Source organism: Cnephaeus nilssonii, assembly GCF_951640355.1.
Source record: "Cnephaeus nilssonii genome assembly, chromosome: 6".
In the NCBI taxonomy this organism is placed as follows: Eukaryota; Metazoa; Chordata; class Mammalia; order Chiroptera; family Vespertilionidae; genus Cnephaeus; species Cnephaeus nilssonii.
The window spans coordinates 90202439-90218239 of NC_137077.1; the positions used below are offsets into that span (position 1 = coordinate 90202439).

At 43.0% G+C, this 15801-nt stretch overlaps 1 protein-coding gene across 1 annotated transcript in view; it reads left to right on the plus strand.

Annotated features, from left to right (window-relative positions):
* LOC307101114 (maestro heat-like repeat-containing protein family member 7) overlaps window positions 1-11799 on the plus strand; it is a gene marked incomplete at both ends in the record, with an annotated part of 50184 nt that extends 38385 nt beyond the window's left edge. The window contains 4 exons of the mRNA XM_079773808.1: window positions 8984-9142; window positions 9500-9622; window positions 10503-10608; window positions 11783-11799. Of these exons, the coding sequence (XP_079629934.1) occupies window positions 8984-9142; window positions 9500-9622; window positions 10503-10608; window positions 11783-11799 (405 nt within the window). The remainder of the gene's footprint in view (window positions 1-8983; window positions 9143-9499; window positions 9623-10502; window positions 10609-11782) is intronic.
* Window positions 11800-15801: the final 4002 nt, after the last annotated feature.

Below are 15801 nucleotides of genomic sequence, written 5' to 3' on the forward strand. Positions count from 1 at the left end.
CAGTTTTGGAAGATTGTATTTTTCTAGGAATATATTCATTTCCTCCAGGTTGTCCAGTTTGTTGGAATAGAGTTGTTCATAGTATTTTTTAACAATCTTTTTTTATTTCTGTGGTGTCTGTTGTTATTTCTCCTCTTTCATTTCTGATTTTGTTTATTTGGGTCCTCTTTCTTTGCTTCTTGGTGAGCCTGGCTAGAGGTTCATCAATCTTGTTTATCCTTTCAAAGAACCAGCTCTTGGTTTTGTTGATCTTTTGTAATGTTTTTTTGGTGTCTATGTCATTTATCTCCGCTCTGATCTTTATTATTTCCTTCCTTCTGCTTACACTAGGCTTCTCTTGTTGCTCTCTTTCTAACTCTTTGAGTTGTAGGGTTAGGTAATTTATTATCATTGTTTCTTGTTTTTTGCAGTAGGCTTGTAGAGCTATGAACTTCCCTCTCAAGACTGCTTTCACTGTGTCCCATCGATTTTGGATTGTTGTGTTTTCATTGTCATTTGTTGCCATGAGGTTTTTTATTTCTTCTTTGATCTCTCTGGTAACCCATTCATTGTTTAATATCATGCTATTTAGTCTCCATACGTTTGAATTTTTGGACTGTTTTTATTGTAGTTGATTTCCACTTTTATGCCATTGTGATCTGAAAAGATGCTTGATATGATTTCTATCTTCTTGAATTTGAAGAGACTTTGCCTGTGACCCAATATATGGTCTATCTTTGAAAATAACCCATTTGAACTTGAGAAGAATGTATATTCTGTGGCTTTGGAGTGAAATGTTCTGAAGATGTCAATTAATTCCATCTGGTCTATTGAGTCATTTAGGATTGATGTTTCTTTGCTGATTTTTGTTTAGAGGACTTGTCCAATGGTGATAGTGGGGTATTAAAGTCCCCTGGTATGATTGTATTGCTGTCAATCTCTCCCTTGATATCCTCCAGGAGTTTTCTTATGTATTTGGGTGCTCCTGTATTGGGTGCATATATGTTTACCAGAGTTATTTCTTCCTGTTGGATTGCTCCCTTTAGTATTATGAAGTGGCCTTCCTTATCTCTTGTTATGTCCTTCACTTTGAGATCTAATTTGTCAGATATAAGTATTGCTACCTCAGCTTTTTTTCATTTCCATTTGCCTGAAAAACCTTTTTCCATCCCTTCACCATCAGTCTGTGTGCGTCTTTTTTGCTGAGGTGGGTTTCTTGTAGATAGCAGATATATGGGTCATGTTTTCTTATCCAATCTGTTACTCTATGTCTTTTGATTGTGGCATTTAATCCATTTACATTTAAAGTTATTATTGATAGGTACTTGTTTGTCGCCATTTTTATTCTTTACCCCTGTGTTCCTTCATCGCTTCCTATTGTTTTTTTTTTTCAACAGACCCTTTAGCATTTTTTGCATTGCTGGTTTGATGGTAATAAACACCCTTAGTCCTTTTTTGTCTGTGAAGCTCCTGATTCCACCTTCACTTTTGAATGATAGCCTTGCTGGGTATAGTATTCTTGGATTCAGTCCCTTGCTTTGCATGACTTTGTATATTTCATTCCATTCCCTTCTAGCCTGGTGTGTTTCTGTTGAAAAATCAGTTGATATTCTAATAGGAGAACCCTTGTAGGTAACTTTCTGTCTCTCTCTGGCAGCCTTTAGGATTCTTACTTTGTCGTTTGTGTTTGCCAATTTTATTATGATGTGTCTTGGTGTCAGTCTTTTGGAGTTCAACTTCTTTGGGACTCTGTGTACTTCTTGGACTTGCATAGTTTTTTTCTTGCCAATATCAGGGAAGTTTTCTGTCATTATTTCTTCAAACAGGTTTTCTATTCCTTCTATTCCTCTCCTCCTGGTACCCCTATTATGCGAATGTTGTTTCGTTTTGTGTTGTCCCAAAGCTCCCTTAGGCTCTCCTCTCGCTTTTTAAGTCTTCTTTCCAATTGCTGCTGTGTTTGTGTGTTTTTTTTTACCTTGTCTTCTAATTCGCTGATGCAGTCCTCAGCCTCTTCTAGTCTACTGTTTAAGCCTTCCATTGTGTTCTTTATTGCAGCTATGTCATTCTTCATCTCCTCTTGGTTCCTTTTCATGTTGGTGACATTCTCATCCAGCTCCTTATAGTTCTCATTGAGTTGTGTGTATTTGTCATTGAGTTGTGTGTATTTGTCATCTAGCCGGTTATAACATCCTTATAACCATTACTCTGAATTCTTTCTCTGATATGCTGCTAGCTTCAATTTCATTTAACTCCCTTTCTGGTGATTCCTCTTTTTCTTTCCTTTGGGGATTGTATTTTTGTCTTCCCATGTTTTGCTGTAACGTTTCAATTGTAGGTCCAATTGGTGTGATACTCAGGTTCTTTAGGAGATGGTGCTACTGGTGTGATCTCTCAGGTCTCCTGGGTCTGGTAATCTAGTGTAGCTCCCTACTTGAGCTATTTGGGTTCTCTTGATGTCTGTGAGCTGGAAAGGTATAGCTGTAGTGTCTAGAAGTCACCAGCCGTGGAGGGAGGTGTCTCAATTTTTGCTGTCTTACGCTCTTGATTGAAATCGCGCGTGTCCAGCGGGAACTCACAGTGGCACCCAGGAACCGTCTGTTGTGGTGAAGGGTCTCAGGAGGCCTACATTCTGGAAAGGCGTGACTGTGGTGTCCAGAGTTCTGTAGTTGTGGAGTGGCCAGACTCAGCTTTTGCTGCTGCACCTGTGGTGGATATGCGCACGCTCCCAGTGGAGGTTCACAGGGGCACCTGTGGTGTGTTTGCCAGCGAGGGGCGCTGAAGTACTCTGAAAGGCCCTGGCACTGAAGCCGCGTAATTGAGGTGTCTGTGTGCAGGTATCCAGGATGAGTGAATTCAGAATTTCTACTGCCAGGGCGAGTGTGTCCCTGTTTGTCCAAGATCACACCCAGCAAGGACTCACAGCAGCTCCCACAAGCGCCCTGTGGATAGATGGGCGCAGGGTGCCTGCCCTTTGGAAATACACGCGGGCTGGAGGTGCTTTTGGCGCAGAGCTCTGACACACTTTGAGGGGCCCTGGTGCTGAAGTTAAGCAGCTGGGGTGTATGTGGGCAGTTATTCAGGAGGAGGGAGTTCAGAATTTCTACTGCTGGGCAGTGTGCCCTTGTCTGCACAGAATCACACCCAGCAGGGGCTCCCAGTGGCTCCCAGGTGCTGCCTAAGGAGTGGTGTGCCCTGGATGCCTCAACTCAGCTAGAAAAGCGCGAAAGTGGTGTACGGAATTCTGTTGCTGGGGAGGGGGAAGATGCACTTACTACTGCCAAGCAGTGCACCTTTGGAGGTGGAGGTCCCAGGGCCCACGGGTCTGCATCTGGTGTAGCAGAATTTTGGCTGGAGTGGCTGCTGGGTCGCAGGCAGTGTCAAAGTCCTGTCTGGGTGGTGGTGCTGATGAGTTCCTAGAAAAGGCTGCTGTCCCCTTCAAGATGGCATGGGCTCCGTGCCCGAGTGTTGCAGTCCAGGGAGTGCCCGCAGCGGTAGTAGTCTCTCCTTGTCCAAGAGAGCCTGGTCTGCCAGCCCCTGCTGTTCCTGCGAGATTTAACTGTCCCTTACTCACTCACACACACTCTCCCTTCATGCTCTCACTCACTCACTTCCTCTCCCTCACCTCTGTCTTGCCAGCCACCATCTTTTCTTCCTCTCTTTTCAGTAGGTTGTCTTTTTAAAAAATATTTTTTATTGACTAAAGAGAGGAAGGGAGAGGGAGAGAGAAATAAAAACATCAATGATGAGAGAATCATTGTTAGGCTGCCTCCTGCATGTCCACATGCCTGCACCCCACACATGTGCCATGAATAGGAATCGAACTGTGACCTCCTGGTTCAGAGGCTGATGCTCAACCACTGAGCCATGCCAGCTGGACTGACTTTTTACTTTGTTGATGGTTTTCTTTGCTGTACAAAAACTGTTTAGATTGATGTAGTCTCATTTGTTTATTTTTTCTTGTTTCCTTTGCCCAGAGATATATCAGGAAAAAAAAATATTGCTAAGAGAAGTGTCAGAGATTTTACTATGTTTTCTTCTAGAATTTTTATGAGTTTAAGTCTTTAATCCAATTTCCATTTATTCTTTTTTTAAATATATTTTATTGATTTTTCACAGAGAGAAAGGGAGAGGTATAGAGAGTTAGAAACATCGATGAGAGAGAAACATCGATCAGCTGCCTCCTGCACACCCCCTACTGGGGATATGCCCGCAACCAAGGTACATGCCCTTGACCGGAATCGAACCTGGGACCTTTCAGTCCGCAGGCCGACGCTCTATCCACTGAGCCAAACCGGTTTCGGCCAATTTCCATTTATTCTTATGCATGGTGTAAGAAGGGTCTAGTTTCTTTTTTTTTTTTTTTTCATGTGTCTGTCCAATTTTTTCAACATCATTTATTGAATTGACTGTCTTTACGCCATTGTATGTTCTTGACTCCTTTGACCATATAGGCAAGGATTTATTTCTGGGCTCTCCATTTTGTTCCATTGATTTGTATGTTTTTTTGTTTGTTTGTTTGTTTGTTTGTTTGTTTTGTTTGTTTTTTTGCCAGTACCATGATGTTTTGATTACTATGGCCTTGTAGTATAGTTTGATATCAGGTAGCATGATGCCTCCAACTTTGTTCTTCTTTCTCAAGATTGTTTTTGGCTATTTGGTGTCTTTTTGGTTCTATATAAATTTTTGGATTATTTGTTCTAGTTCTGTGAAATAAACCATTAATATTATGATAGGAATTGTATTAAATTTATAGATTGTTTTAGGTAATATGGACATTTTAACTATATTAATTTTTTCTTTCCATGAACACAGTATATGTTTTCATTTATATGTACCTTCTTCAGTGTATTTCTTCAATGTCTTCCATAGTTTTCTGAATATGTTTTTTTTTTATCTCTTTAAATTTATTCCTATGTATTTTATTTTTATGCAGTTGTAAATGGGATTGTTCTCTTAGGTTTCCTTTCTGATAGTTTATTATTGGTGTATACAAATGCAACCAAAAAGAAAAAAGAAAAGGAAAAAAAAGCAATCAATTGCTAATACTTATTATGTATCCTGATACTTTATTGAATTAATTTATAAATTCTAGTAGTTTTTTTGGTGGAATCTTTAGGGTTCTCAATATAGAGTATCATGTCATCAGCAAATAATGACAGCTTTATTCCTTTCCAGTTTGGATGCCTTTTATTTCTTCTTCTTATCTGATTGCTATGGCTATATCTTCCAGTACTATGTTGCATAAGAGTGGTGGAAGTGGACATCTCTGTCTTGTTTCTGATCTTTTAGTTTTTCCCTGTTGAGTTTGATGTTAGTTGTGATATATGGCCTTTATTATGTTACGGTATGTTCTCTCCATTTCTACTTTTCTAAGAGGTTTTTTTTTAATCATAATTTTGATGTGTCTTGGCGTGGTTGTCCTTGTGATTATCTTGTATACGACTCTCTGCACTTCCTGGACTTGTGTGTCTTTTTCCTTCACAAAGTTAGGAAAGTTTTCCATCATTATTTCTTCAAATAGGTTTTTAATCCCTTGCTTTCTTTCTGCTCTTTCTGGTGCCCTCGATAATGCAGACATTGGTATACTTGATGTTGTCCTAGAGACCAATTTTGCTATTCTCATTTTTTAAAATTATCTTTTAGCCCTGGCTGATTTACTCAGTGGTTAGAGCATCGGCCCATGGGCTGAAGGGTCACAGGGTCAATTCTGGTCAAAGGTTCAATTCCTGGCCCTGAATGGGGAGTGTGCGAGAGGCAACCAATCGATGTGTCTCTCTCACATCAATGTTTCTCTCCCTCTGTTTCTCTCACTCCCTTCCACTCTCTCTAAAAATTAATGGGAAAAATATCCTCGGGTGAAGATTAACAACAACAAAAATTCTCTTTTTTTTCAGTGCTCTGAATGGCTGTTTTGTGCTACCTTATCATCCAAATTGATAATTCAATCCTTTGCTTCATTTAGTCTGTTGTTCGTTCATTCTAGTGTATTCTTTATTTTTGATGAGTTCTTTTTTATACTTTCTGTGTTCTATTACTATCTTTTCTTTTCTTTTTTTTCACTGAGTTCATTCATTCTTCCCTACATTTATTGAGCATCCTTATAACCATGGTTTTGAACTCTGTATTTGGTAGATTGCTTGCCTTCATTGTTTTAGTTCTTTTTCTGGGGATTTCTTCTGTTATTTGGGGCCTATTTCCTTGTATTCTCATGGTGGCTACCTCTCCGTATTTGTTTCAGTGTATTAGGTAGATCTGCTATGTCTCCCAATCTTGGTATGGTGGCTTTATTTAGTAGGTGTCTTGTGGGGTGCGGTAGTGCTGTCTCCCTCATCTCTCAAGCAAGGTGTTCCGGGAATGTGTTATGTGAGCCCTCCTGTTGTAGTTGTCTTTTTAAAAAAGATTTTTTATTTCCTTTTAGAGAGAGAAGAAGGGAGAAAGAGAGGGAGAAACATCAGTATGAGAGCAGCATTGATCAGCTGTCTCTTGCATGCTCCCCCTAATAGGGATTGAGCCCACGATCTGGGCATGTGACCCGACCAAGAATTGAACTGGCAATCTTTCAGCGCACGGGATGACACCCATCCTACTGAAGCACACTAGCCAGGGTTGTCTTGAGTCTTCATTGTTGATGGCCCATCCGTGGGTGGGGTTAACCTTCAGGCTGGCTGACTATGAGGATTGACCCTGACTTCAATGTATGAGCTAGCTGCTGGGCAGGGTCTAACCCCATGAAGTAGAATTCACCCCAGCAAGGTCTGGTATCTGCCAAAATCTCCCTTTCGATGTGCCACATGTGGAGCTAATTGGGTTGTGCTCTGATGTGGTCTGAAGCCTGCCACCAGGTTCTGAGGCCTCTTGGGAGGGACTCTGGTGCTGGTGAATATCAGATGTTGCCTATAACTGACCCTGGGCTACCTGTTAGGAGCTACAAACAATCCACCTTTTGTGACAGCCTCTGCAGAAAAAGGGTGAATGTGGGAGGAGCCAAAATGCCTGCTGGCTACCTGTTAGGCCCAATCACTGAAACTGCCTCTGGCAATATGCAAATTGAAGTAGGTTCTCAGTGAGTCACCACTTAGGGGCAAGTGGTATTCACCAGGTTGATACATATACAAACTTGGAGCCAGTGCTGCCTCTGAGGCCACTCAGCAAACTTCTCATGGTACACCAAGACCAGCTGCCAGCTGCCAGCTGCCAGCTGCATGGGGCCTGCAGACATTAGTGGTGGGGTGGGGTCTGAGGGCGTCATTAGGGTAAGGCCAGCAGAGTTTATCGGGCTAAAACAGACCAATATTTGGTCATGTGGATGGACAGTTTGCATAGGAATGGTGGCTCCAGTCACGCATGTGAGGGGAAAAAGACCCCCTCACCCTAGAGCCACAGAATTCAGTCTCTGATATCCCGTTTGTCTGCCTAGACATCCTAAAGATCCCTCCAAGAAAGCCTGCACTGCCAACTCAGGCTGGCTGGTGCAAGCTTGGCAGGGCAGGTATACAGGTATTTGGGAGGGCAGTACTAATGCATTCCACAGGCTGATGCTCTGTGGAGGGGAATGCTCAACCCAAGAAATATGGCATCTGTGGACTGTGGTGGGAGAGGGATTCAACACAAGGACCTTGGTGGCTGTCACTTTAGCTCTCTCCCTGAAGCCACACAACCCAGTCTCTCCCTGTATGACTCCAGTCTGCTCTGAGCCATCTTCCCTCCGCTGGAGCCCACGGTGAGTGGCTGCAAATGACATTTTCTGCACTGACTTTTTAAGAGGACTCCTGGGTTTCTGGCAGACTCCCTTCTCTCCCTAGTAAATGGAATCTCCGCTGAATTTCACAGCCAGGTCTTAGGTGGGTTTCTCTTCCTGTTCTGGTGCTCCAGGCAGGGGAGCCTGTGTGGGGTTGAGCCCGTTGCTCCTGAGAGTGGACCTTTGTAGGTGAAATATCTCTCCAGATTCTCAACTGCTGCACATGTGGGGCCAGCTCTTTTTGTGCCTCAGTCCTTCCTACCAGTCTCCACGTAGCTTCTTCTGTAAATCCTTGGTCATAAGACTTCTGTTCAGCTGGACTTCAACTGGTTATTTAGGTTGATTGTTCTAAAATTTAGTTGTAGTTCTGGTTTGATCCTGGGAGGAGGTGAGTGTAACTTCCACCTACTCCACCACTGTATTGGATCGTGTTTTTTTAATTAAAGTGCTAACATTGAATCATCTCTCTTTTAGCCATTATGTGTTTTGTGCAAAAAATAATTCAACTTGTTAAAATACCTGTTTTCCATATCCTACAAATTCAGGAACTGTCTTGTCCCATCATCTCTGCTATTTAGTACTGTGCCTAGCTCATGATAGGTGCTCAGTAAATATTTGTACAATTAATATATACTATATACTCTTGAAAGTGTATAAAGTTTAGCTGTTTGTGATCATTGCTAATTAACACAAGATAATACAGATTTAAACAATTACAGCATAACTAGGACAATTAATTTTTTTAAAATTTAGCATTCTTGAGCTAAATCTCCAGAAGAGAATAAAGTGATATGTTGTAGATATGATCCATGGCAGAACTGAAATTATAATCTTAGTTTCCCGAGCACAGTGCCATAACTCTAGGAGGCTTATTAGCTCTAGGGGGCTAAAGAGAATTACTCAGCCGAAACCAGTTTGGCTCAGTGGATAGAGTGTCGGCCTTCGGACTGAAAGGTCCCAGGTTCGATTCCGGTCAAGGGCATGTGCCTTGGTTGCGGGCACATCCTCAGTAGGGGGTGTGCAGGAGGCAGCTGATCGATGTTTCTAACTCTCTATCCCTCTCCCTCTCTGTAAAAAATCAATAAAAATATGTTTTAAAATAAAATAAAGAGAATTACTCAGCTACACAAATCATGTTGCCTTTACAGTATATAAAAACAGTGTCCTTTGGACATGAAAAATGAAATGTGGGTGTATGAAAGCCAAGCCAGGCAGGGCCAGAGGGAAACCATAGCCTCCTCACCTCCATTTTGCTCTTCATGGCAGGAGAGGGACCAGGTGAGGATCACAGCCATCTCTGCCCTTGGGCACATGTTACATAGAGTCAACCAATTCAAGCCTGGATACGCCATCCAGAAACATCTGTACAGTTTTTTAGTGCCGCTGCTGCTTAGCTTTCAGGACAACAACACCGAGGTGGTCAAGGTACTGGTGACCTCTGTCCTGCCAACCTCAACCTGATTCAACCCTTTCTGCTAGAGCACAGCCCCTTCCCTTTAGTCCTCTTTCATGAGCCTGGTCTGGGGTCTGCATTCACTCTACACCTCTTTGCTATCATCTTCTGGGCTGAATCTGAGCACTTTTACCCTCTATTGGGTGCCATCAGTCTTAGGCTGATATGGTTTTGCTCCCTGAAGCTATTTATGTACTTTGACATGATCAAGGCCCCTGATCCCAGCTACTAATCTCAACCAAACCCCTTATGGGCTAGTTTCATGGTCTGGCCTGGCTCTGCAGAGTTGTAGGAGTGAGACTTAGGATGTCCTTGTCTCCATCCCATAGGCCTGTGGAGCAGCCCTGACTGAGTGGACCAATGTGATTGGCTGGTCATCCTTCACACAGATGTTTCAGCATACCACCCTCAGTGATCACATCCAGGTGTTGGAAGAAACATGCAAGTACCTGGTGAGTGAGAGTCAATGAGGAAGCTGGGTTACAATATGCATGCTATGGACTCACTGGCAGGCTAGGTGGGTAAAGAGGAGAGGGCTGACAGAAGATGTATTCTTTCTTTTCCTTGATTCTCATTCTTTCTCATCAGCAAACTCTGAGAACCCACATTTGGGATGCCAGTCCCTGGTTCTCCATATTTGATCCTCTTAGCATCCCAAACTCTGCCCTCAGTGGCTAGGGACATCATGCAAGGTTAGTAGTTGCCAATGGGATAGAAGCCTTCTGGTTAGAGGGAGAGATATAGACAGGAGTCCTCAGGGCTTGAAATCAGCAGTCATGGTGATAAAGGTCTGTGGCTTCAGTGACTTCAGTGAACTCAAGAACAAGTCATAGACAGGAATCCTTGTTGAAAAGTAAACATTTAAGCTCTACGCAAGTAGGTTAGGAACTAAATGAGTAATTCTAGTATTGTGAATTGGAATGCCTTGCATAGACAGAGCACTTTACAGTTTATACTTTTACATCCGTTATCCCATTGTAGCCATTGGTAGGTTAGGCAGGTTTTATTTCAACACTTGAGATGAAAAAACTGAGGCCAGTGTCAGGGCCAGTATTCAAACCTGGGTCTCCTGGCTCTACATCAGTTGTTTTCTCTTTTATCCTGTTGGTACCAAGGAGCAAAATTCTCTTTATGAACTTCCTGTTGAGTCTGCACTTTTACTGGGGTGGGGCTTTCTCAGTGTACAGGTTCAAATAGTTTAAGCTGACTGAAGACAGAAAATGCTGCTGCTTGTGGGCAAGGTGAGAGGGCCATGGCTGCAAGAAGGTCTCCCAGTAGAGTTCCCAGCAGCCCCCCTCTCCTTGTCAGCATTACTCCTCCTTGACTTCACAGGTGAGCACATGCAAAAGACAGTTAGTGGGGGAGTTACTGTTTCAGAGCTTCAGCTTCCTGAAGAGCTCGCAGTCCTTCCTACGGACAACTGCAGTCTATTTCATAGGTAAGGTGGTCCCTCCTGTTGATTCCTCCCTTCTCTCCAGCAGGAAAGCTCTCCTTGACCTTTTGCTAAAGGGCTAAGCCAGAACCATGGTATGATGAAGTTGGTCACATCCTTTCCTACCTCTGACCTGATTAGGGATGTTGGGCTGTCAGACCCCAAATTTTGTGTTAGAAAGGACTGGGGAGAAAGAGGAAGCTATCTGCCTTTGTCCTGGCTCTGTGTGTATCTACCCACTTTGTTAGCATGCTGCTTTGTGAGGAAGAGAAATGTATGCATTTGGAAGTAAAAAACTATTGCTTCAACTGGAACCCCATGGATTTCCCAAAATATTTTTTGTTTTAAATTATAACTGCAAGCCCAGTGCATGAAATTCGTGCATGGGGGTGGGGGGTTGTCCCCCTCAGCCCAGCCTGCACCCTCTCCAATCTGGGACCCCCTCAGGGGATGTCTTAACTACTCATTTAGGCCCAAACAGGCCGTCGGACATCCCTCTCACAATCCGGGACCACTGGCTCCTAACTGCTCACCTACCTGCCTGCCTGATTGCCTTTAACTGCCCTGATGCTGGCCTGGTCACCCCCAGCTGCTCCAAACTACCCCCACCACCACCAGCCTGGTCACCCCTTACTGCCCCCTCCCGCCATCCTGGTCGCCCCCAACTGCCCACCCCCCACAGTTCTAGTTGCTCATAACTCTCTCCCCGCCATCCTGGTTGCCCCTTACTACCCCCTCTGCCAACCTGGTCACCCCTAACTGCCTCCATGCCAGCCTGGTCACTCACAACTTCCCCCCCACCGGCTTGATCACACCTCACTGTCCTCTTCTGCCAGCCTGGTTGCCCCTCACTGCCCACCCCTGCCGGCCTTGTTGCCCCCAAATGCCCCCCTTGCAGGCCTGGTTGCCCCACACAGCCTGCTGCTAGGTCGTTTGGTCGCCCCCTCACTAACCCACCTGCTGGCCTGGTCACCCCATGCCGCCTGCTGCTCAGTCATCAGGTCACCGCTCAGTAACACCCTAGCCAGCCTGGTCACCCCATGCAGCCTGCTGCTCAGTTGTTTTGTCACCCCTCACTAACCCCCCTCCTGCCGGCCTGGTCGCCCCATGCAGCCTGTTGTTCAGTTATTTGGTCACCCCTCACTAACCCCCCTGCCGGCCTATTTGGTCTTCTGTTCAGTTGCGATGGTCGCTTAGGCTTTTATATACAGTATATAGATAACAGTATGTGTTAATGTTAGAAAGCAAAAATATTCAGACTGGCTGAAAGAAGACAATAAGTAATGCCAGAACTTACATCATTTGGATTTAACCACTACTAACACCCTAGAATTTTTTTCTTAAAAATATGCTACACAGACAGACAGACACACACACACACACACACACACACACACACACACACTAATCTGCACACACATATATATAGCACTTTAAAAATATATATGTTTTTAGTTGATTTTAGAGAGAGAAGAAGGGAGAAAGAGAATCATTGATTGGCTATCTCATGCATGTCCCCTACTGGGGATTGAGCCCACAACCCAGGCAGGTGCCTTGACTGGGAATTGAACCATGATCTCTCGGTTCCTGGGTCGACACTCAATCATGGGACGCTCAATCCAGTGGAGCTATCGAACTTTTATTATTTATTTATTTATTTATTTATTTATTTATTTATTGTAATATATTTTATTGATTTTTTACAGAGAGGATGGGAGAGGGATAGAGAGTTAGAAACAACATCGATCAGCTGCCTCCTGCACACGCCCTATCTGGGATGTGCCCAAAACCAAGGTACATGCACTTGACCAGAATTGAAACTGGGACCCTTCAGTCCACAGGCCGATGCTCTATTCACTGAGCCAAACCAGTTAGGGCAAACTTTTAAAAAGTAAACTTTGGTCCACAAATACATGCATTACATACTCATCAACGTTGTCTTTAATGACTACATAATATTAATTCTATTTTATAGATGGATTTATGAAACCAGTCCTTATTTTTGAATATTGAGACTGTGTCATCTTTTGTTTTTATAGGCAGGGACACAGTGGTTACATCTCTGCATGTCCTCATGATTATTTTGTTAAGATACAGTTCTTAAAAGTAGAATTGCTGGGCCCAAAGGATATGCAGAATTTTAAGGATGTTGGAACTGCCCTCTAAAAAGTTAGATTCATTTTCTCTTGTCACCAGTATGTATATGAGTATCCATTTTGCCAGACATTTGACAACCCTAGGTAATATGTTTTCAAAATCATTACCAATTTGACAGGTGAAAAAAAGAAGCTTGTAGTTTTGGATAATTTTTTTTTAATCAGCAGCTAGGTTGTGTATCTTTTCCTGTTTATTGGCAATCCATATTTTATTTTTGTAAATTATTGCCTTGTGCCCTCTGTCCATCTTTCCATTGGTGTAGGAGCCCCATGAAGTCTAATATCCTTGGCACAAGCTCCACTTATCACCTGGGTCATAGCTGCTCTGAGGGTTGTTCTTTCACTAGGACCCGACATATAGCCAGCAAGGCATCTCTCACATGCATTCCTTGCTAAAATTGGTTTATAAATCCTTGTTCACTACTGAGCCTGGGGAAAGGGATGGCCCAAAGGCCCAGGAATTCTGGAAGGACTTTACATCTGTTCTGTCTTTAGGATTAATAGCTGAGAAGATAAACCTGCATTACATACATGAGGATGATGTGCAGCTGTTACGAAATGGTGAGTCTGGGCCTCGCACCTGGGTTCTGGGTTACATAAGGGGATGAGGCAAGATAGAAAGGAGGAAGGGGGAATTCCTTAAGGACATGTCACATTATTTTAAATATTGTTTACTCTTACCAGTATAAATGTTATATATAAAAGTTTAAGTGAAGAGAAGTAAGAGAAAGGTAACATTATTTATCATCATACCAGTTAGATGAAAGCACTGCTAACAACACGTTCCCGTCTCTGTCCCTTCGTCCCGTGCTCTGGGCTGACCCTGCAGTGGTGTGTAAGGCAGACATGGTTCCTTCCCATCCGAAGAACATGCAGTTTTGTGTTCTTTCTTACTGCCTTAAAATATTTTAAAATTAATTTATACTTATAGAAAACTTGATATATTAATACTTAAGTTATTTCCAATTATTTGCTATTCAAACAATGCTACCATGAACATTCTTATATATGCCTCCTTATATCCAAGTGTAATTTTGACTCCAGACTGGATACTACAAAATAGACTTTTATCATGCATGTTGAACTTAACGGAGTTTAAAGTACAACAACATTTTAACCTTTCCTACTATGTTGACATGAATTTCAATCACTACCTCTCCCAATTTACAGGCTTTTATTAGGCAATATGTTAGTTCCTTTTTTAACCCATAATTTATATGCTATGATTATTATTGTTATTTTATACAAACCATAGATTTACAAGTGTTTCATGGTCACCATTCCTTTTTGTATCTCTGACCATCCCTCAGGGGTCATTTTTCTCCATCTTTCTAGAAGTAAATCTTTTAGAAGTTTCTTTAGTGCTGGTATCCTTTTTTAAAATCCTCACTGGAGGCTATGTTTATTGATTTCAGAGGGAGAGAGGAAGAGAGAGAGAGAGAGGGAGACAGAGAGAGAGAGGGAGAGAGAGAGAGAGAGAAAGAGAGAAGAGGGGAGGGGAGGAGAGGGGAGGGGAGAAGAGGGGAGGGGAGGGGAGGGGAGGGGAGGGGAGGAGAGGGAAGGAGAGGGGAGGGGAGGAGAGGAGAGGAGAGGAGAGGAGAGGAGAGGAGAGGAGAGGAGAGGAGAGGAGAGGAGAGGAGAGGAGAGGAGAAAAACATCCATCAGTTGCCTCCTATACATGTCCCAATAGGGGATGGAACCTGCAACCTTTTGGTGTAGGGAATGACACTCCAACCAACTGAGTCACCTGGCCAGGGCTAGTGCTGGTATCTTGGTAATATACTCTCTTGGATTTTGTTTTGTTTGTAAGAATTTCTTCTTACCCTCATCCTTGCAAGATAGCTTTACTAGTTATATAATTCTAGACAACAGTCATTTTCTCTCAGCACTTTGAAGACATTGTACTATCATTTCCTGGCTTTCTTTGTTGCTAACTAGAAGCCTGCTATTCTAGTTTTTCTTCCTTTGTAGGTAATCTGTCCTTTTCCTCTGGCTGTTTTAAGAATTTTTAAGTGTTATTTAAAAGTATAGAGAACAATATAATAACCAGGTATCCATACCCCAATTTCAACAAGTAGCAACTCACGGTCACCTTTTCTTTTTTAAAAAAATATGTGGTTTGTTGTTGTTTTTTATTTCAGAAAGAGGAAGGGAGAGGGAGAGGGAGATAGAAACATCAATGATGAGAATTATCAATTGGCTGCCTCCTAAACGCTCCCTACTGGGAATTGAGCTCACAAGCAGGCATGTGCCTTTACCAGGAATGGAACAGTGACCCCCTGGTTCATGAGTCAATGATCAACTACTGAGCCACGCTGGCCAGGGCTCCATTATTCTTAATCTTACCAGAGTCCTAAACAAGAGGTAGGGAGTGGGAGTTGGTGGTGTGGAGAAAGAGGAGCTGCTATTCCCAATGTCAATCAGAAGAGAAAGTTTTACCTCACCTTTCAATACCCTTTGTTTCCTTCAGTCCCTGAATAGCCACACCTATGTTTTATATAGGATGTACTTCTGCTGACTCCCTGCCATTGCTCTCTAGGAATTACATTTGTTAATTATTGAAATCCTACTGTTTACTATGTGCTATTCTAAGCATGGGATACTGCAGTGAACAAAACTGATAACCTTGCCTTCATGCAGTTTACATTCTAGTGGGGAAGGGAGGAATACACCCTCCACAAATACATAGGTGTTAGATAAGTACTGTGGAGATCACTATCTCCATAAGGCAAAGGGTGAGAAGGGCCAGAGAGGGGTCAGGGGTACCCCTCTGCTATGGGACATTTAAGCAGAGAGCCAGAGGAAATGTAGGAGTGAACCATATGACTATTTGAGGGAAAAGCAATTGGCATGTTCAAGGAAGAACAAGAAGATCAATGTGATGGCCTGGAGCGAGCAAACGGAAGGGCAGGAGGTGAGATCAGAGAACAGCAGTGGGGCCAGATTCATGCAGCCTTTGGCCATGGTAAAGATTTAGGGTTTTACTTGAGTGTAGGGGTGCAGCATTGAACACAGTTCTTAACTCTGCTAATGGGAGCTTGGA